Genomic DNA, 21,579 nt, shown 5'->3' with positions numbered 1-21,579 from the left:
TTTCCCTTTCTACAAAAATACAAGTGTTTTCTGGCTGTCTTCACTCTCCCGCACCCTTGAAATAATGGCGCTCAAAGGAATAACTTCTTTTTCTGTGTCACTCGCCAGTGGACGACCCAGATCACCTGCCCGCCCCCAGCCTGGGCAGGGGCCCGGAGGGCCTGGGGGTCCGCCTGAGGTGAGACGAGGGGAAGAGAGACACAGCTCAGAATCTCCTGAGATAGTTCGACTCTCCAGAGGTCGAGGCCGACCAGGGCTGCTCACTTCCAGCCTCACTGCTGATCTCCAGTCTGGACCCCGGATTCGGAGGACGAGGAGCCCAGAGTCAGTAAATGGAGTGAATTTGCGACCAGAGAAAAAGAGATGTGGGGTGTGGCCTAAGGGCTGGAAGGGGGTGTGGGCTGATGGGGGTGTGGTCTTGTGGTCTCCCCTGGTTCAGGAGCTTATAAGAGACAAGTCTTTAAGATTTACAATTAAGGGGGAGTCGGGCTGTAGCGCAGCGGGTTAAGCGCAGGTGGCGCAAAGCACAAGGACCGGCATAAGGATCCCGGTTCGAACCCCGGCTCCCCACCTGCAGGGGAGTCGCTTCACAGGCGGTGAAGCAGGTCTGCAGGTGTCTATCTTTCTGTCCTCCTCTCTGTCTTCCCCTCCTCTCTCCATTTCTCTCTGTCCTATCCAACAACGACAACAACAATAATAACTACAACAATAAAATAAGGGCAACAAAAGGGAATAAGTAAATAAAAATAAATATTAAAAAAAATTAAAAAAAAAAAAAAGATTTACAATTAAGGGGACCAGGAGGTGGCTCACCTGCGTTAAGTGCACATATTACAGTGTGCTAGGACCCCGGTTCAAGCCCCTAATCCCCACCTGGAAATTCCACAAGTGAAGCAAATCTGCAGGTGTCTCTGTCTCTCCCTATCACCTCCTCCCCTCTCAGTTACTCTCTGTCTCTATCCAATAAGTAATAAGTAATTCTTAAAAAAAAAAAAAAAAAAGACTTGGGAGTTGGGCTGTAACGCAGCGGGTTAAGCGCACGTGGTATCTCAGGCATGAGAGTCTCTTTGCATAACCATTATGCTATCTCCCTAGGCCAATAAAAATTTTTTTTTTTTTAAAGAATAAAAAGAAGACGGTGGTCCAGGAGGTGATGCAGTGGATAAAGCACTAGACTCTTAGACATGAGGTCCTGAGCTCAATCCCTGGTAGCACTCTCTTCTCCCGTTTTTCTCATTAAGAAATAAATAAAATAGGGAGTCGGGCGGTAGCACAGCGGGTTAAGCGCACATGGCCGCAAAACGCAAGGACCGCGGTAAGGATCCCGCTTTGAGCCCCTGGCTCCCCACCTGCAGGGGAGTCGCTTCACAGGCGGTGAAGCAGGTCTGCAGGTGTCTGTCTTTCTCTCCCCCTCTCTGTCTTCCCCTCCTCTCTCCATTTCTCTCTGTCCTATCCAACAATGACAACAACAATAATAACCACAACAATAAAAAACAACAAGGGCAACAAAAGGGAATAAATAAATAAAATAAATATATATATTTTTAAAAAAGACTTTCATGTCTGAGGCACCAAAGGTCCCAGGTTGAATCCCCAGCACCACTATAAGTCGGAGCTGAGCAGTGCTCTGGTAAAAACAGAACAACAAACTAAATAAATTAACTTTCTAATTAATTTATTTTGGCTCCCAGGGTTATCATCAGGAATCTGTGCTTGTATGGTGACACTGTTCCTGGTGGCCATTTCCTTCCTTTCTTCTTATCTTTTTCCTACTCATCCTCTTCTTGCTCTTCCTCCCTCCTCCTCCTCCTTCTTCCCAGAGCACTGCTCAGCTCTGCTTTTTGGTGGTGCAGGGGACTGAACCTGGGAATTTGAAGCCTCAGGCATGAGAGTTTCCTTGCATAACCACTATGCAATCTACCTGATCCCTTTATTTATTTATTTGGTAGAGGTGAGGGTGGTGGGGAGAGAGACAGAGAGGAGAGACATCTGTAGCACAGCTTCACTGCTGGTGAAGCTTCTCTCACACAGGTGGGGACCAGGGGCTTTAATCACTGAACATGTGTACATGTGAACCTTTACCAGCTGAGCCACCAGCACCTGCCCCCTGGGGGAGACAGATGTTGAGGGGATGCCACAAAGCACAGAGGCACAAATCCTTACAGATTTGGCCAATAGAAGAGAGTTCTTCCCCTCAAAGGGACAGTTCTTCTTCTAGCGTTTGCCCTTCTTCCGTAGCCAGTCAACAGCGTCAGGTTGAGCCTGATGTAAAGTTTCGAGACCTCCTTTGAATCTGGAGAGGTGGCAGTCGTTGACTATGTGGGTCATAGTCTGTCTGGAGCCGCAGGGGCAGTTCGGGTCGTCTCTGGCTCCCCGGCGATGGAACATAGCGGCGCACCGGCCATGGCCTGTTCGATAGCGATTGAGGAGGGCCCAATCATAACGTGCTAGGTCAAAGCCGGGTTGACGCTTGCAGGGGTCTGTGATGAGGTGTTTGTTCTTGACCTCAGCTGACTGCCAACTCTGTTTCCAAGAGACTGTGAGACCCAGTAATGGGAGACATCCCAGAGCCTGGCCTGGTGGGGAGTGTGGTGAGGGCCTCTAGTTGACACAGTTGACCTTTTCTCTTCTTCCTACAGCCTGTTCGCACCCCTCTCTCGTCCTCCTTCTCCTCTGAGCCTCCCTCGGCCCAGTTCTGCTCCTGCACGCAGATCCCCTCCTTCTTCAGGGGACACAGTCGCCCCTGCCAGACCTCACACTCCCTTGAGTCGCATCGATGTCCGGCCTCCTCTGGACTGGGGTCCCCAGCAACGTCAGACCCTCTCCCGACCCCCTACTCCCCGCCGAGGCCCCTCCTCTGAGGCTGCCGCAGGAAAACCCCCCAAGAGTCCTCAACACTGGACACAGGAGGCCAGAACACAGGTGAACAGAGAGGTGATGGGAAGAGGGACTTCATCTCCCATATATCTCTGGGGCTGTCTTCCTGAGTTGATCTCTAGACCATTGACCCCTGAGCATCATGGGGATTGTAGTTCATAATGACAAGGGGGTTGTCACTGGTAAAGCATAGGACCTGCATGCCAGAGGTGCCATGTTTGATCCCTAAAATCAACTGTAGCCAGAGCTTAGTGGTGGTCTGGGTGGGTGGGGGGAGTGGATAAGAAGGGGTCTCCACATTGTGGAGTGGGGAATGAGTGAACTTGATCTCCCATCAGTCCTTCAAACCGTCTTTCCTGTCTGATTACTGGCCTTTACACCTTCATCCCTACGGGGGAGTGCGGAATGTCCTCCCCCAAGACAGCGCCACAGGAGCGAGTGGGGAGTTGCTTCTGCCTTGTGTCCCTCGATTATCTTTCCAAGTTGGTCACCTGCTACTTTCTCTGAGCGCCATGGGCTTGTTGCCCAGAATATCCACAGCTAACCGCTAACAAACGGGAGCTGGGGAGGAGACTGCAGCTTCCTCTCTGCCAGGCCAGTCCATGTCTGTACCCTGCAGCTGTCCCCAAAGGGCCCAGGTCCCAGCCTCTATGCCTTCTAAAGTCCTTCAGTTCACACTGAGCTGCCAAGATATGCTGATCTCCAAACATTTCCATTTCAATATTCTCTCCAGGTGCCCTCAGGATCCTCCACATATCTCCAGCTCCCGCCCAGACCTCCTGGGACCCGGGCTTCCATGGTTTTATTGGTGAGTAGGGGTGTGTGTGGAGGGGGGCGGTGGGGCAGGGGCGGGGGTGGGGGAGCACCTGGAATCTGCCAGAGTCCTCTCCTTTGCTTTCTTTGCTGTGGTGCCTGCCTTCTGCTGGGCGAGTGTGTTAGTGCAACGTTCCTGGGTAGTTTTCATAGTTTCCTGGGGCTGCTGCAAATTGTGCGGCAAATATATGAAATATCTCTTTTTAAATTTTTATTGGTGTTCTTAATGGTTTACAGTAAATACAGTTGTGGATAACTATGTGAAATTTCTTTAAAAATTTTTTTAAATTGGATAGAGACAGAAATTGAGAAAGGAAGGGGAGGAGACAGAAAGAAAGAAGCAGAGAGACACCTGCAGCCCTGCTTCAGCACTTGTGGTGTTGTTCCCCTGCAGGTGGGGAGCAGGGGCTTGAACCTGCTTCCTTGTGCATTGTAATGTCTGCGCTTAACCAGGTGCGCCACCACCTGGCCCATATATGGAATATCTCTCCAAGTGTTCAAATCTTATTATTATTTTTTTTTAATTTTATGGTACAATTTTATGTTTTCTATTATAATATATATATTTTAAGGTTTTATTTATTTACTCATGAAGACAGAGAGCGAAAGAACCAGATATCACTCTTATACAGGTGCTGTCAGTGATTGAACTCGGGACCTCATACTTGAGAATCTAATGCTCTCCTGGACCACTATTTTTTATATTTTATTCGTGTCTTTGCTAAGGCAGAAAGACATTGAGGGGAGGAGGAGATAGAGAGGAAGACAGAAAGACACCTGCAGCACTACTTCACCACCCATGAAGCTTCCCCCCTGAAGGTGGGGACTGGGAGCTTGAACCCTGTACTTTGCACATGGTGATGTATGTATTCCACTGAATGTCCTACTGCCTGTTACCTGCCTTTTTTTTTTTTTTCATATTTTCTTTCTTTCTTTGGTTTTATTTTCTTTCTATTTTTGTGTGTGTATTAATATCAAATTGGTTTATTTTGTGTTCATATCAAATTAGTTTATTTTGTTTTCATCTTTTTAAAATTTTCCCCCTCTATTGGGGGATTATTGTTTTACGTTTGACAGTGAATACAGTATTTTGTACATGCATAATGTTTTTATCTTTTTAAAAAAAATTTATTTCTTTATTGGGGAATTGATGTTTTACATTCAACAGTTAATACAATAGTTTGTACATGCATATCATTCCCCAGTTTCCCATTTAACAATACAACCCCCACTATATCATTTATCATCCTTCATGGACCTGTATTCTCCCCATCCACCCACTGTTTTTATCTTTTTAATCAGAGCAATGATCAGCTCAGGGTTTTGGTGAAGCTAGATGTTATTTTATTTATTTATTTATTTATTTATTTTAAATTTTTTCAATTTTATTTATTTATTTTCCCTTTTGCTGCCCTTGTGGTCTTTTTATTGTTGTTGTAGTTATTGTTGTTATTGATGTCATCGTTATTAGATAGGACAGAGAGAAATGGAGAGAAGAGGGGAAGACAGAGAGGGGGAGAGAAAGAGAGACACCTGCAGACCTGCTTCACCACCTGGGAAGCGACTCCCCTGCAGGTGGGTAGCCGGGGGCTCGAACCGGGATCCTTACGCCGGGCCTTGCGCTTCACGCCACGTGCACTTAACCCGCTGTGCCCCCGTCCGACCCCCTCTTTCTCCCTTTCTCTTCATTCTCAGTTCTTCTCTGTCTCTATCCAAAATAGACAAACAAAATATTTTAAACTATCTTATTAAAATGAAAGAGAAGAGGGGCTGGGTGGTGGCCCATCTGGCTGAGAGCACATGTTACAGTGTGCGAGGACTCGGGTTCAAGCCCCCAGTCTGCACCTGCGGCGGGAAAGCTTTGCGAGCAGTAAAGTAGGGCTGCAGGTGTCTTTCTCCCTCTCTGTCTCCCCCCAACCTCTAGATTTCTGGCTGTCTCTACCAAATAGATAAAGACAACGAAAAAGTCATGAAAATATAAAAGAGAGAGAGAAAGGAGCAGAGGCTAGCACAACGCTGAGCTGTCGCATCCGCCTGTCCCAGTGACCTTTTCCCTTCCTCCCTAGCCGGGTCCCCCCTTGGACTCCACCTTCCACCAAAGTCTGGAGACGGATGTAAGTTCTCCCCATTCCTGGTGGGACTGAGTTCCCAGAGTTGGGGTTTGGGGTGGAGGTGAGGGTGGGGGAGAGAAAGTTCTAGATGGTGGAGGGAGGCGCAGGGTGTGAGGGGGGAGCTGGACCTGCTCTGAGCGCGGCCCCTGCCCGCCTTGTCCAGACGCTGCTGACCAGGTTGTGCGGGCAGGACCGGCTGCTGCGGCGGCTGCAGGAGGAGGTGGACCAGAGACAGGAGGAGAAGGTCGGGGGCTGCCTGGGGTGGGGGGACCCTCCTCCCTCTCTCTCCCCCCGGGGCTGGACGTGGACTCAGGGTGCTCAGCGGCTCCCCTCTGGGTGCAGGAGCAGCTGGAAGCAGCCTTGGAGCTGACCCGCCAGCAGCTGAGCCAAACCGGCCGGGAGCCCCTGGCGCCGGGCACGGCCTGGGGTCGCCAGCGCCTCCTGCAGGACCGGCTGGTCAGCGTGAGGGCCGCGCTCTGCCACCTGGGCCAGGTGAGGCCGCTGGGGGCCCTGCGCTCTCTCCCAGGCTCCTGCCAGAAGAGTCCTTGGGACTCTCCCTCTCCCTGAGTTTATTCTCCCTCTCCTAAATGTATTCCATATCAACAAGGGTTTATTTATCGACGTCTTCAATAAATGACCGCTTATGGCATTTTATTAATGTATTAATCATAAATACATTGATCACATTATTTTTTTTGATTTTACCAATTTAATTGTATATACACATATGTATCTAGTATAATCTTGCATGTGCTATATGTAAAATATCTAAAATGATTTAATGTTTAGTAAACGTAAGTTATTTGCTTTCATATTTAATATAAGCCGTATAACAACATATAATTATTCATTATATTATAAATTTATTAATAATAGTTATTTTAAAGTAGTAATTATATATTGATGATACGAAATATTATTGATGGTAGTAGTCTCAAGGCTTCACTGACCCAGGCTGACTTTTTTCAGACAGACAAACAGGCAGAGAGAAAGAAAGGTAAAGATACCACAGCACCAAAGTCTCCCCCAGGGCAGTGTGGGCTGAGCTGTAACCTGGGCTGTGTGCGTAGCAGAGCAGGTGCACTAAGCAGGTGAGCTAGCTTGTTGGCCCTCTCAGACTTATTTATTTCTTCATTTATTTATTTATTACCAGAGCACTGCTCAGCTCTGGCTTTTGGTGATGCTGGGGATTGAACCTGGGACCTCAGAGCCTCAGGCATGAGAGTCATTATTTTTCCATAACCATTACGCTTTCTTCCTTGTCTTTATTTTTGTTAATACTCTTTTAAAAATATTCTATTTATTTACTTTGGATAGAGACAAAGCGACATTGAGAGGGGTAGGAGGGAGGAAGAGAGGGAGAGAGAGAGAGAAGTAGAGAGAGAGAGAGACTGACCTGCTGACTGCTTCACCTCTTGTGAAGTTTTCTCCCTGCAGGTGGGGACCCCGGGGCTTGAACGGGGTTCCTTTCACATTACAGGTAACATACATGCTCAACCTGTTCATACTCTTTAAAAATGTACTTCATTAATTTTTTTTTGGACAGAGACAGAGAGAAACAGAGAGGAAAGGAAGGACAGAGAGAAAGAGACAGATATCTATAGCACTGCTTTCTTGACATGAAGCTTTTCTTCTGCTGCTGGGGATTGGGACTCAAACCCAGGTCCTTGAACATTGTAACACGGGTCCTCTACTGGGTATGCCACCTCCAGTCCCTTTCATTTGTTTTTTTTACCAGAGCACTGCTCAGCTTTGGCTGAGTGCTGGGGATTGAACCCGGGACCCTGGGTGCCTCATGCAGGAGAGTCTTTCTGCATAGTTATCGTTATGCTGTCTCCCTAGCCTCCTCCTTGAGTTTTAAACCTGTTATGATCCTGATAGTTTTAGTTTAGTAGACTTTAATTTTTACAATATTTAATACATTTTGAGGGTGGTAACAAAATAGACTCTGGAGCTCCCAGTAGCCTGAGAGTCCTTAGAAATTATAGTCCGGGGAGTCGGGCTGTAGCGCAGGTGGCGCAAAGCACAAGGACCGGCATAAGGATCCCGGTTCGAACCCCGGCTCCCCACCTGCAGGGGAGTCGCTTCACAAGCGGTGAAGCAGGTCTGCAGGTGTCTGTCTTTCTCTCCTCCTCTCTGTCTTCCCCTCCTCTCTCCATTTCTCTCTGTCCTATCCAACAATGACAACAACAATAATAACTATAACAATAAAACAACAAGGGCAACAAAAGGGAATAAATAAAAAAAAATAAATATAAGGGAATAAATAAACAAAAAATAAATATTAAAAAAAAGATCTTTAAAAAAAAAAAAGAAATTATAGTCCGGGGGGAGTCGGGCTGTAGCGCAGCGGGTTAAGCGCAGGTGGCGCAAAGCGCAAGGAACAGCCTTAAGGATCCCAGTTCGAGCCCCGGCTCCCCACCTGCAGGGGAGTCCCTTGACAGGCGGTGAAGCAGGTCTACAGGTGTTTATCTTTCTCTCCCCCTCTCTGTCTTCCCCTCCTCTCTCCATTTCTCTCTGTCCTATCCAACGACGACAACATCAAGAACAACAACAATAATAACTACAATGACAATAAAAACAACAAGGGCAACAAAAAGGAAAAAAATATATTTAAAAAATCTTAAAAACAAAAGAAGTAGATAGAAGTGGCTTGGAGAACCCTGGGGGGTGGACGTGCTAACAAGCCCTTTCTCCACCTTTCTGGGGACCGAGGAGCGAGAGCGGGTCTGGGACACGTACAGCAGCCTGGAGCAGGAGCTGGGCACCTTGAGGGAGACGCTGGACTGCCTGCTGCACCTCGGCTCCCCGCAGGTAGGCCGGTCCCTGCCCCAGGGAGAGGCCTCCCCCCCCAGCCCGCAGGAAACCCTCTGGGAATGAAGCCCCCCACACAGAATACAGCCCCTCCCCCTCCCTCACAAGCCTTTCCTTCTCCGTCCGTCCTAGCCTATTAATTTTTGAAGCTTTATTTATTTATTTTTAAAATATTTATTTACTTATTTCCTTTTTGTTGCCCTTGTTTTTATTGTTGTTGTAGTTATTATTGCTGTTGATGTCGTCGTCGTTGGATAGGACAGAGAGAAATGGAGAGAGGAGGGGAAGACAGAGAGGGGGAAGAGAAAGACAGACACCTGCAGACCTGCTTCACCGCCTGGGAAGCGACTCCCCTGCAGGTGGGGAGCGGGGGGCTTGAACCAGGATCTTTACTTCGGTCCTCGCGAATTGCACCACGTGCGCTTATCCTGCTGAACTACCGCCTGACTCCCTATTTATTTTTTAAAGATTTTTACTTATTTATTAATGAGAAAGATAGAAGGAAAGAGAGAGAAAGAACCAGACATCACTCTGGAACATGTGCTACTGGGGATTGAATTTATGACCTCATGCTTGAGAGTCCAATGCCTTATCCACTATGCCATCTCCCAGACCACAGCTTTATTTATTAATGATAGGTATAGGAGAAGAGAGAGAGAGAGAGAGAGAGCGCCAGACGTTACTCTGGTACATGTGCTGCCAGGGATCAAACTCTAGACCTCATGTTTGAAGAATTCAACACTTTATCCACTGTACCACCTTCTGGACCTCCTGTTATGTTATTTCCCCCCAAACACACAATTTAGTTGGTTTTCTGGATCTTTTCCTCCCGCTCCGCCTTCTCGTCCTCTTTCTCCTGACAATAGCGTCTGTTGCTTAGCTTCAGACCCACTTCAAGTCTAGGGATCAAGTGTTTGTTTGTTTGTTTGTTTTTTTAGTAATTTAATAATGATTGATAAGATTGTGGGATAAGAGGGGTACAATTCCATACAATTCACTTCCCACCACCAGAGTTCCTTATCCCCTCTCCTCCATTGGAAGCTTTCCTATTCTTTATCCCTCTGGGAGTATGGGCCAGAGATCTTTATGGGGAGCAGAAGGTGGGACGTCTGGCTTCTGTAATAGTTTCTCCACTGGGCATGGACATTGGCAGGTCGATCCACACCCCCAGCCTGTTTCTGTCTTTCCCTAGTGTGGCAGGGCTCTGGGGAGGTGGGGTTCCAGGACATGTTGGCAAGATCGACTGCCCAGGGAAGTCAGGTTGGCATCATGGTAGCATCTGTAACTTGGTGGCTGAAAAGCATTAAGATATAAAGCAGAACCATTTCTTTTCTTTTTCACCACAATGATACTGTTTAATACAGTTATCTGTTTTTTTTTTTTTTTTTTTTTGCCAAAGCACTACTCAACTCTGCCTTATGTTGGTGTTGGGGTTTGAACCTGGGAACTTTGGTGCCTCAGGCATGACTCTTTTTGCATAACCATTTTGTTATCTCTCCTCAGCCCCCCCTAAATAAATAACTAAATATGAAACACTCACATATATGTTTATTTACATATATGACCACCTGCTTGTGCCAGGTGACACTTTTTTAGGAGATGGTCTCCCATAGATGCAGCCTCCAGAAGCTCACACAGTCCTCCCTGGTCCGTGGCTCCATGAGGCACAGCCCGGATGTTTCCAGACCTTTCTGTGGCTGATCACCACGAGCCTTTCCCGGGCTTTCCCTGCATGTGGGTGACACGCTCTCGTCCTCCCTCAGGACAGAGCATCTGCTCAGCACCAGCTGTGGATGGTGGAAGATACACTGGCAGGTCTGAGGGGTCCCCAGAAACCACCTCCCAACACGGAGCCTGACTCCCCATCCCCTGCACTTCAAGGAGAGGAGTCCTCAGAAAAGGAGGTGAGACTCACCACGCCCTCTCCTTAGCCCCAGCTTCCTGTCCCAGAAAGAAAGATGAAATGTGGCTGTAGGGGGGTAACCAGTAGAGTGTGCACAGCCCCCAGTGTTCTCCTGGGGGGAAAGCTTCTTGAGTGGTGAAGCAGTGCAGCAGGTGTGTCTCTCTCTCCCCCTACCCTCTCAAACGTTCTCTGTAACAATCCAAAACAAATAGATAAATAACATTCATTTTTAACTTTTTTTTTTTAACCAGAACACTGCTCAGTTCTGGCTTATGGTAGTGCGGGGGATTGAACCTGGGACTTTGGAGGCCCAGGCATGAGAGTGTCTTTGCATAACCAATATGCTATCTATCCCCACACTATTTCCAGCATTTAAAAGTTTTAAAAGATGGGGGGGGAGTTGGGCTGTAGTGCAGCAGGTTAAGTGCAGGTGGCACAAAGCACAAGGACCAGCGTTAAGAATCCTGGTTCGAACCCCAGCTCCCCACCTGCAGGGAATTCGCTTCACAAGCGGTGAAGCAGGTCTGCAGGTGTCTCTCTTTCTCTCCCCCTCTCTGTCTTCCCCCTCTTCTCTCCATTTCTCTCTGTCCTATCCAACAACAATGACAGCAATGATAACTACAACAATAAAACAACAAGGGCAACAAAAGGGAATAAATAAAATAAAATAAATATTTTTAAAAAAGATGGGGGGACAGGCGGTAGTGCTGTGGGTTAAGCACACATGGCATGACAGAGACAGGTGCAAAGATCCTGGTTCGAGCTGCCGGGCTAGTATGGGGGTGCCTCTTCCTGGGCGTGTACTCTCTGGATTGGAGAGAACGCAGTTGGAGCCAGCCTGGGCTGCTATTCACTCAGCGACGTCAGGGAGATGACTCAGGAACCAAACACATGGTGGCGAAGCAATGCAAATCTTTATTGATCAGAGAGCCAAGGCTTTTAAAGGACAGATCCAGAAGTGGCAAGCTGGAAACAGAAATGGCTAGGAAAGAGACGGAGAAAGGCCAAAGGGGACTGGGAAGGTAGGAACTTCCTTAGCAACTTTTGCGAGAGTTCTAACAGGTAGGATTAATAATACCTTGCAGGCAGGGAGGGTCTTGAGGGTAGAAAGAAGAGAGATCAAAGGAATGGAATGGGTGGGGATCTTTCAGGCAAAACAATGATTATGTAGATAGGCCATAGTATCAGGAATGCAGGGTGGATCTGGCTTGATGTTTTAAGGAATGCCAGGCTCCTGGAGGCAGAAAAATGCAGGATGCTTTGTGAGGCTCCTCACAATTTCCTGACATCTCCCCTTTCTTTTTATCTAATGGCCATAGTATCAGGAATGTGGGGTGCTTTGTGAGGCAGGGAGTCTGATAAGATGGGGCACACCTTTGGGGTTACTACTGTCCCTCCTTGCTCAACCTCTCGGTAGAGAGAGAGACTAACAGGATAGATGCACTCCTCAGGTCAAACCCTGACTGCCTCTACCACATCCTCACAATTTCCCGACATGGAGCCCCCAGATCCCCACCTGCAGGCAAGTTGCTTCACAAGAGGTGAAGCAGGTCTTCAGGTATCTATCTTTTTCTCCCCCTCTGTCTCCCCTTCCTCTCCCCATTTCTCTCTGTCCTATCCAACAATAACAACAGCAATAATAACAATAACAGCAACAAGGGCAACAAAAATGGGAAAAAATGGCCTCTGGGAGCAGTAGATTCACGGTGCCAGCACCAAGCCCCAGTGATAATCCTGGAGGAAGAAAAAAAAATTTTAAATGTTAAAAGGGGGGCCAGGTGGTGATTTACACAGTTAAGCACACGCACTACAGTGCACAAGGACCAGGGTTCAGGCCCTTGGCCCCACCTGCAGGGGGAAAGCTTCACGAGTGGTGAAGCAGGGCTGCGGGCGTCTCTCTGCCTCTCTCCCTCTCTCCCTCCCTCTTACTCTCAATTTCTGACTGTCTTTATCCAGTAAATAAATAAAGATAATAAAAATATTTTTATAAAATGTTAAAAATAAAAAGAGAGAGAGGAAGCAGAGTGCTGACCTAGTGTAGTGACTCTGCACATAGCCTCTGAGGCAGAAGGGCTTCAGGTTCAAACCCCATTCTCACCAGAAGCCAGGGGTTCACCCCTCTGGGGGGAAAAGAAAAAAGAAAAAAGCAAGCAATGTGGTGGGTGTGTGGTGTAGCAGAATGAGGCCGTGGAGTTTACCCAGCCACGAAGAGAGGGAGGAAGAGGAGGGGAGAGAGTATTCCAGAGAGGTAAATTAATTTGGGCAAGGGAACACAGCTAACATGACAGAGCAAAGATCTGAAACCAGGGTGTCAGGCTCCTGGTTCTGGATTCTCCATCTTAGTCCTCCCCTTATTGTCTTCATTATTTATTTTATTTTAAGATTTTTCTTTGGGGATTAGTGGTTTAAAGTCAACAGTAATATACAGTAGTTTGGTGGCTGGGCGGTAGTGCAGTGGGACAAGCGCATACAGCATGAAGTGCAAGGACCGGCGTAAGGATCCCAGTTTGAGCCCCCGGCTCCCCACCTACAAGGGGGTCACTTCACAAGCGGTGAAGCAGGTCTGCAGGTGTCTGTCTGTCTCTCCCCATCTCTGTCTTTCCCTCCTCTCTCAATTTCTCTCTGTCCTATGCAACAACAATGACAGCAATAACAACTACAGTGATAAATAACAAGGGAAAAAATAGAAAAAATGGCCTCCAGGAGCAGAGGATTCCTAGTGCAGGCACCGAGCCCCAGCAATAACCCTGGAGGAAAAAAAAAATAGTTTGTACATGCATAATATTTCTCAGTTTTCCACATTTCCATCCAGCCCCCACTAGGTCCTCCTCTGTCATCATGTTCCAGGACTTGAACACCCTCCTCCCCACACCCCAGAGTCTTTGACTTTGGTGCAATATGCGAAGTCCAGTTCAAGTTCTGCTTTGTGGTTTCCCTTCTAATCTTGTTTTTCAACTTCTGTCTATGAGTGAGGTCACCCTATATTCATCTTCTTTCTGGCTGATCTCACTTCATATGATTCCTTCAAGCTCCATCCAAGATGGAGTGGAGAAGGTGAATTCACTGTTTTTCATGGCTGAGTAGTATTCCATTGTGTATATAGACTACAACTTCCTCAGCCACTCATCTGTTGTAGGACACCTGGGTTTCTTCCAGGTTTTGGTTATTACAAAGTGTCCTGCTGTGAACATTTGTGTACAGAAATCTTTTTGGGTGGTTGTGTTTGGTTCCTTAGGATATATCCCTCAGGAGAGACACTGCAAGGTGATAGGGTAGGCCCACATCTAGCCTTCTTCTTTTTTTTTTTTTTTGCCTCCATGGTTATTGCTGGGGCTTGATGCCTGCACTACGAAGCCACTGCTCCTAGAGGCTATTTTTCCCATTTTGTTGCCCTTATTGATACCCTTGCTGTTCTTGCTTTATTGTTGTTGTCACTGATGTTGTGTTGTTGAATAGGGCAGAGAGAAATTGAGAGAGGAGGGGAAGACTGGGAGAGAAAGACAGACACCTGCTGACCTACTTCATGGCATGTGAAGCGACACCCCTGCAGGTGGGGATCCTTACGTCGGTCCTTGCACTTTGCGCCACCTGCGCTTAACCCACTGCGTTACCGCCCGACTCCCTGCTGTCTTTCTTTCTATATATATATTTTTTACCAGAGCACTGCTCAGCTCTGGCTTATGGTGGTGTGGGTATTGAACCTGGGACTTAGCTGCCTCAGGCATGGGAGTCTCTTTGCATAACCATTAAGCTATCTACTCACACTTCATTTTGATTTTTTAAAATTTATTTTATTCCCTTTTTGTTGCCCTTATTGTTTTATTGTTGTAGTTATTATTTTTGTTGATGTTGTCATTGATAGGACGGAGAAATGGAGAGAGGAGGGGAAGACAGAGAGGGGGAGAGAAAGACACCTGCAGACCTGCTTCACCGCTTGTGAAGCAACTTCCCTGCAGGTGGGGAGCCGGGGGCTCGAACCGGGATCCTTACTCCGGCCCTGGAGTTTTGCGCCTTGTGTGCTCAGCCAGCTGTTTTACCAATTAGCTCTTTCTTGTGCTGGTGCCAGGGATTGAACCTTAGGCCTAAGAGCCTTTCTGCATAGCCATCATGCTGTTTCCAGTGCACCACTTAATGTCTCTTAATTGATAAAGACTTGGAGAAAAAAAAAAAGAGAAGAGAGAGAGAGAGAGAGAAAAAAAAAGGGGGAAAATCGTCAGGGACTGTGCTAATTAAGATTCCTCTCCCAACCCCTCCAGAGCCTGCCAGAGTCCTTGCAACTGGGCTCCCCTCGCTCTGCCGACGCTGACTGGGAGAAGCCGCCAGGGGGCGACGGAGACCTCGCCGGCCCTCGTTCAGGTGCGCGCCGGCCGGCCAGCTGGGCCCGCAGCTCTGCCCTTGCTCACCTGTTCTCCTGTTCCGCCCTTCCAGGTCTCAGGTCTCCAAGGATCCCTCGGGCTTCCAGCCCTGAGGTGCGCCGCCCCCCTTCCCCACAGCCTGGAACCAACAAGGTAGGCAGGCCTTGCCGTGGTCAGCCAGAGACCCCAAAACACACACACACACACACACACACATTCATACGCACAAACACACCTGCACATACACACCGCATGCACACACACAGGCACACACATGCACACACATGCACACACACATGCACACACACATGCTCACATAGGCAAACTCACACATGCTCAGACACATTCACACACACACACTCACACACACACTCACACATGCAGTCACATAACATTGGGGCAGCACCGTGAGAGTGGGGTTAGAAGGCCACACTCCAGGGAGCAAGGTGGTAGCACAGTGGGTTAAGTGCAGGTGGTGCAAAGCGCAAGGACCTGGTTCGAGCCCCTGGCTCCCCACCTGCAGGGGAGTTGCTTCACAGGCGGTGAAGCAGGTCTGCAGGTGTCTGTCTTTCTCTCCCCCTCTCTGTCTTCCCCTCCTCTCTCCATTTCTCTCTGTCCTATCCAACAACAATAACTACAACAATAAAACAAGGGCAACAAAAGAGGATAAATAAAATTAAACTTAAAAAAAAGGTCACACTCCAGGGTAGAGAAGGAGATTTGCTGGGGTTGAGTTTCTCTCTCCTGGCCTTTGTCTTCTCCTCTTCCTCCTTTTAAAGATTTATTTATTTATTTATTTACTTATTTTTTTGGGGGGTGGCTGGGTGGTGGTGTACCTAAATGAGTGTGTGCATTACCATGTGTAGATGGCTTTCTCTCTCCCTTTCTATCTCCCTTCCCCCTTCAATTTCTGTCCTGCCCGATTAAAAAAAGAAAGAAAGAAAGAGAGAAGAAAGGAAGGAAGGAAGGAAAGAAGGAAAGAAAGAAAGACAGAAAGAAGAAGGAGGGAGGGAGGGAGGAAGGAAGGGTGGTTTAGGAGGCATGGGGTCTTAAGTTCGATCCCTGGCAGCCTGTGTATCAGAGTTCTGCTCTGGTTCTCCTCTCCCTCCTCCTATCCCTTTCATTAATAAATAAACAAAAACATTTAAAAAAAAAAAAAAAAAAGGAAAATGGCCACCAGGAGCAGTGGATTCATTGTGCAGGCACCAAGCCCCAGCCAAAACCCTGATAGCAATTAAAAAAATCAAAATAAGTAAATAAAGATTTATTTTTTTATCAGAAAGAGAAGAAAAGGAGAGTAGGGTATTTCTGTGACCATGTAATGCTGGATATTGGACTCAAGAGTTCATGCTTCTAAGTCCAGTGCCACTACCTGAGCAACTAACTGCATTTTAATTTTTGTGGTGATATTTATTTATTCCCTTTTGTTGCCTTTGTTGTTTTTTTATTGTTGTTGCTTGGATACGACAGAGAGAAATGGAGAGAGGAGGGGCAGACAGAGAGGGGGAGAGAAAGACAGACACCTGCAGACCTGCTTCACCGCCTGGGAAGCGACTCCCCTGCAGGTGGGGAACCGGGGGCTTGAACCAGGATCCTTACGCAGGTCCTAGCGCTTTGTGTCATGTGCACTTAACCCGATGTGCTACAGCCCGGATCCCTATATTTTTATTTTTTATTACCAGAGCACTGCTCAGTTCTGGCTGATGGTAGTGTGGGGGATTGAACTTGGGACTTTGGGGCCTCAGGCATGAAAGTCTCTTTGTATAACCATTATGGTGTCTTCTCCACAACTAACTTAAAATTTTTTTTAACTATCAATCTGGTTTTTGTAGCCAGGGGTATTTGTGCCTGAACTACCCCACCGCTACCAGCAAACTCTTTCCCCTCCCCCTCCTCCTCCCCCTCCCCCTTCCCCTCCCCCTCCTCTTCCTCCTCCTCCTTTTCTCTCTCCTCTCCTCCTCTGCCTTTCCCTTTGGTAATCAGAGGCAGAGAGACAGGGAGAGACACTTCATCCCGGTGCCACCACTGGTGAAGCTTCCTTTTGCATGAGTTCCTGTGTGTCAGCCGTGTCACCTCCCTGACCACTCTGCTTCCCGGCCACGTCTGCCTTTCATTCTCTCCTCGCGCAGGCCCCCCTGGCAAGGCCCCGGATGAGCGCCCAGGAGCAGCTGGAGAGGATGCGCAGAAACCAAGAGTGTGGACGGCCCCTCCCTCGCCTGGCGCCCTCTGGGCTCCTCACCCTGGGCCGGACACTGTCCCCAGCCCGGCACCAGCCAGACAGGGACCAGAGGGTGAGGGGGCTGTCGGTGGGTGGTACCAGGGGGTCCTCTGATCCCCGTTTGAGCGTCAGCTGCCGCACCTACACGGGGGCTGTGCTCCCCACCTCCTGGCCCAGACCTGGGTGTCCACACTCGGCCCAGCTCTCCTGGACGTGTCTGGGTGGCGGGGACAGAGATGACATGTCCACCTCCGGGTGTCCCCTTCCAGGTGAGGTCACCCGCCTGGGTTAGAAGCTGTTTTCTGGGAGCAGGGCGGTAGCACAGCGGGTTGAGCACAGGCGGCGCAAAGCAAGTAAGGATCCTGATTGGAGCCCCCCGGCTCCCCACCTGCAGGGGAGTCGCTTCACAGGCGGTGAAGCAGGTCTGCAGGTGTCTGTCTTTCTCTCCCCCTCTCTGTCTTCCCCTCCTCTCTCCATTTCTCTCTGTCCTATCCAACAACAACAACATCAATAACTATAACAATAAAACAACAAGGGCAACAAAAGGGAATAAAGAAATATTTTTTTAAAAAAGAAGAGAGGTGTGGGGGTTGGGTACTGGCACACTCAGTCAAGCACACCTAGTACTAAGCGTAAGGAGCCTCACAAGGGTCCCTCTCTAGCTTTCCCTTTTCTCTCTCTTTCTGGGTTACCACTGGGGCTCAGTGCCAGCACTAGGAATCCACTGCTCCTGGCAGCCATTTTTTTGCATGTTGTTGGACAGGACTGAGAGAAATTGAGAGGGGAGGGGAGACAGACAGACAGACACACAGACCTGCAGACCTGCTTCACCGTTTGCGAAGCATCCCCACTGCAGGTGGGGAGTCAGGGGCTTGAACCCAGATCCTTGCTCGGGTCCTTGCGCTTAGTACTATATGGGGTTAACTGAATGTGCCACCACCAGCCCCCAATTTCTTTCTGACCTATCCAATAAAATGGAAAAAATGTTGACCAGGAGCAGTGGATTCCTAGTGCCAGCACTGAGCCCCAGCAACAGCCCTGGAGGAGAGAAAAAGAAAAAGAAGAAAAAAAAAGAGGAGTGTAGGAGCCAGGCAATGGCTCACCCAGCAGAGCAGAGCAGAGCAGAGCAGAGCGGAGCGGAGCAGAGCAGAGCAGAGCAGAGCACACGCCTTTCCTGTCCGTGTGTGAGGATGAGTCCTCCACCACGTGAGCGCGCCTGGCAAAGGGGGAAGCTTCAGCAGTGGTGGAACAGCTCAGTGGCGTCTGTGCTCTGCCTCTCACCCTCTATCTAAAACAGAAGGGGGGCAAGCCTGCAGGGGATTGGTGGGCTCCTGAGAGCACGAAGCTTCCATGAAGCCCCTGGTGGAAATAAAAGGGGTGGACGGGGGTGGGGTGGGTGGAGGTGCCGCTTCTCAGCTCTCTGTTTTCCAGGCATGAAAATAAGACTAAAAATTACTCTTAGCTTTGGGATCAACCTCACCCTGCTGTGATTCCCCCCTTCACAATAAGAAGGTGACTTCTAGCATCCTAATTCTTTTGCAGACTGTTGCAGGACATTCAGGAGCCCAGAAATGGCTCAGAAGCTCGGGCTCCTGGAGCAGGTGAGACACTCAGGGCTGGGCAAGGGAGCAGAGAAAGCCTTTATCCTAGGACCTAAGTGCACTGGGAAAACTTGCATGCTGTGGCGTGTCCCTCTCCCCCTCTCCCTCGCCCTCCCTCTATGTCTCTCCCCCTCCCTCCCCCTCATCTCCCTCCCCTCCTCTCTCTCCCCCTCCCCTCCCCTCCTCTCCCTCCCCCTCCTCTCCCTCCCCCTCCCCTCCTCCCCCTCCCCTCCTCTCCCTCCCCCTCATCTCCCTCCCCTCCTCTCCCTCCCCCTCCCCTCCTCTCCCTCCCCTCCTCTCTCTCCCCCTCCCCTCCCCTCCTCTCCCTCCCCTCCTCTCCCTCCCCCTCCCCTCCTCTCCCTCCCCTCCTCTCCCTCCCCCTCCCCTCCTCCCCCTCCCCTCCTCTCCCTCCCCCTCCCCTCCCTCCCCTCCTCTCCCTCCCCTCCTCTCCCTCCCCCTCCCCTCCTCTCCCTCCCCTCCTCTCCCTCCCCTCCTCTCCCTCCCCCTCCCCTCCTCCCCCTCCCCTCCTCTCCCTCCCCCTCCTCTCCCTCCCCCTCCCCTCCTCCCCCTCCCCTCCTCTCCCTCCCCCTCCTCTCCCTCCCCCTCCCCTCCTCTCCCTCCCCTCCTCTCCCTCCCCTCCTCTCCCTTCCCCTCCTCTCCCTCCCCCTCCCCTCCTCTCCCTCCCCCTCATCTCCCACCCCTCCCCTCCTCCCCCTTCCCCTCCCCTCCTCTCCCTCCCCCTCATCTCCCACCCCTCGCCTCCTCTCCCTCCCCTCATCTCCCCCCTCATCTCCCTCCCCTCCTCTCCCCCTCCCTCATCTCCCTCCCCTCCCCTCCTCTCCCCCTCCCTCATCTCCCTCCCCTCATCTCTCCCTCCCCCCTTATCTCCCTCCCCTCCTCTCCCTCCCCTCCCCTCCTCTCCCCCCTCCCCCTCATCTCCCTCCCCTCCTCTCCCTCCTCCTCCCCCTCATCTCCCTCCCCCTTCCCCTCATCCACCTCCCTCTCCCTCCCCTCCCTCTCCCTCCCCCTCCCCTCCCTCTCCCCCCCCTCGCCCTCTTTGTCTCTCTGCAGTAATTCCACTCCCCCAGATTTCACTATCGAATTCAAAGTGTTTAAGATGAATCTCCACCCTTCTGTCAGGAAATCTGGTGCTGCTGCTGTTACAGATGGACTACAAATCCCATGATGCACGCGGCTTGTGTAGGTTCCCAGAAGGATCAGCCGGCTTTCGACACTGTATTGTGCTAATAGTTGTCTTCCAACCCCCCTTTTTTTTTTGTCTAGCCCAAAGAAGGCGACTGCTTATCTGCCCACACCCGAAGGTCACCGGGAGCGAGTCCTGAGCCTCTCGCAAGCCTTGGCTACTGAAGCTTCGCAGTGGCACAGAATGATGACGGGTGAGGAAGGGCTGGGACCTAGGACCCTTGGGTTTTAGGCAAGAGGGGACAGATCTAGCAACCTAGCTCCTTACGGGGAGGAGTTTGGGGGAATACTTTTTCTTTTTCTTTTTTATATGGGGGAGAGAGGGAAAGAGAGAGAGAGAGAATCATCACTCTGGCAATATGTGATGAACTTGGGACCAAATGCTTGAGGATCCAATGCTTTATCCTCTGCACCACTTCCCAGGGCACAGAAAATACTTTGTCTTGTTGAAGATAGAGTTGAAATTGAACAGAACTTGGGGAGTTTTAGGTCCCAGGCAGGAGGGAACAGGGGTCCAGGGTCTGAGACAGGCTGCAAAGGAAGGAGGGGCTGGGGACCCCTGGGTCTGTGTGTGTGTGTGTGTGGGGGGGCTGGAATAGTAGTGTGGACATCTTTATGCCTGGGCCCCACAGTTGTCAGATTTATTTATTGGTCATCACTGGGGCTTCACCTCTCCAGGTGGAGAGACAGAATCAGAGATAGAGAGGGCTGGGGAGACAGCATAAGGGTTATGCACAAGACTTTCATGCCTGAGGCTCTGAGGTCCCAGGTTCAATCCCCACACCAGCGTAAGCCAGAAATGAGCAGGGCTCTGGTAGCTCTGTCTGTACCTTTCTCCTTTAAAAATTTAACTATATTTATTTACTGGACAGAGACAGCTAGAAATCGTGAGGGAAGAGAGATAGATCGAGAGAGGGAGAGAGGCAGATCCCTGCAGCCCTGCTTCTCCACTCGCTAAGCTTTCCCCTTGCCGGTGGGGACGGGGGGCTTGAACCTTGTGCATTGTAACAGGTGTGCCGCCACCCTGCCCTGTCTTTCTCTCTGTATCTTTCTGTCATTAAAAATAAATAAATAAACAAATAAATAAAATGTTAAGAGAAAGAGAGAGAGAGACAAAGACATCACAGCGCCGAACCTTCCTTCAGTGCAGTCGGGTGGGCTCGAACCTACAAAGCAAGCGCACTACCCAGGTGAGCCATCACGCGGGCCCCGCTTTCTCATTCTGCTCTGCTCCTCTCCAGGCGGAAATGTAGACCCAGGAGGCGACCCTCTCCCCCCTGCGCCTTCGCCTCCCTCAGACCCCAAGCCCCGGGTGACCTCGCCCCCGAGATCTCCGGTGACCAGCTCCCGCCCCAGCGGCTTCTCCGGCCGGGGGAGTGAGCGCACGTGGGACGCGGGGAGCCCCCCGCCCGCGCTGCCCCACGATGAGGGGGCGTGGCCTCTGCGAGTCACTCTGTTGCAGTCGAGCTTCTGAGCAGCCAACCGCAGCCCGAGGGCGTGGCCTGGAGCGACTCTGGAGACGGGGGCGTGGCCTGGGGCGACTCTGGAGACGGGGGCGTGGCCTGGACCCTTTCGGGGGCGGGGAGTGGGCGTGGCCTGTCGGGCCAAAGTTTGGCTTACCGCTTGTCCACCTTTGGATTAAAACTTTGAACTTTTAGTAAATAGTTTCCTTTCCGTCTGTCTG

At 50.1% G+C, this 21,579-nt stretch overlaps 1 protein-coding gene across 5 annotated transcripts in view; it reads left to right on the top strand.

The window, feature by feature from the left end:
• Positions 1–21,557, top strand: part of PLEKHA4 (pleckstrin homology domain containing A4) — a 35,090-nt gene extending 13,533 nt beyond the window's left edge. For 2 of the 5 annotated variants that reach the window (XM_060174026.1, XM_007535965.3), the window contains 14 exons: positions 109–324; positions 2,640–2,922; positions 3,611–3,685; positions 5,757–5,804; positions 5,965–6,045; positions 6,144–6,293; positions 8,517–8,615; positions 10,379–10,519; positions 14,775–14,874; positions 14,947–15,026; positions 17,003–17,164; positions 18,634–18,692; positions 19,977–20,089; positions 21,137–21,557. In XM_060174026.1, the coding sequence (XP_060030009.1) occupies positions 109–324; positions 2,640–2,922; positions 3,611–3,685; positions 5,757–5,804; positions 5,965–6,045; positions 6,144–6,293; positions 8,517–8,615; positions 10,379–10,519; positions 14,775–14,874; positions 14,947–15,026; positions 17,003–17,164; positions 18,634–18,692; positions 19,977–20,089; positions 21,137–21,369 (1,840 nt within the window). In that variant the 3' untranslated portion in view covers positions 21,370–21,557. The remainder of the gene's footprint in view (positions 1–108; positions 325–2,639; positions 2,923–3,610; positions 3,686–5,756; positions 5,805–5,964; positions 6,046–6,143; positions 6,294–8,516; positions 8,616–10,378; positions 10,520–14,774; positions 14,875–14,946; positions 15,027–17,002; positions 17,165–18,633; positions 18,693–19,976; positions 20,090–21,136) is intronic. The other 3 variants (XM_060174041.1, XM_060174049.1, XM_060174056.1) reach the window with 3 other exon arrangements.
• Positions 21,558–21,579: the final 22 nt, after the last annotated feature.

Source organism: Erinaceus europaeus, chromosome 2, assembly GCF_950295315.1.
Source record: "Erinaceus europaeus chromosome 2, mEriEur2.1, whole genome shotgun sequence".
Lineage (NCBI taxonomy): Eukaryota > Metazoa > Chordata > Mammalia > Eulipotyphla > Erinaceidae > Erinaceus > Erinaceus europaeus.
This window is presented reverse-complemented; position numbering and strand designations above follow the sequence as displayed.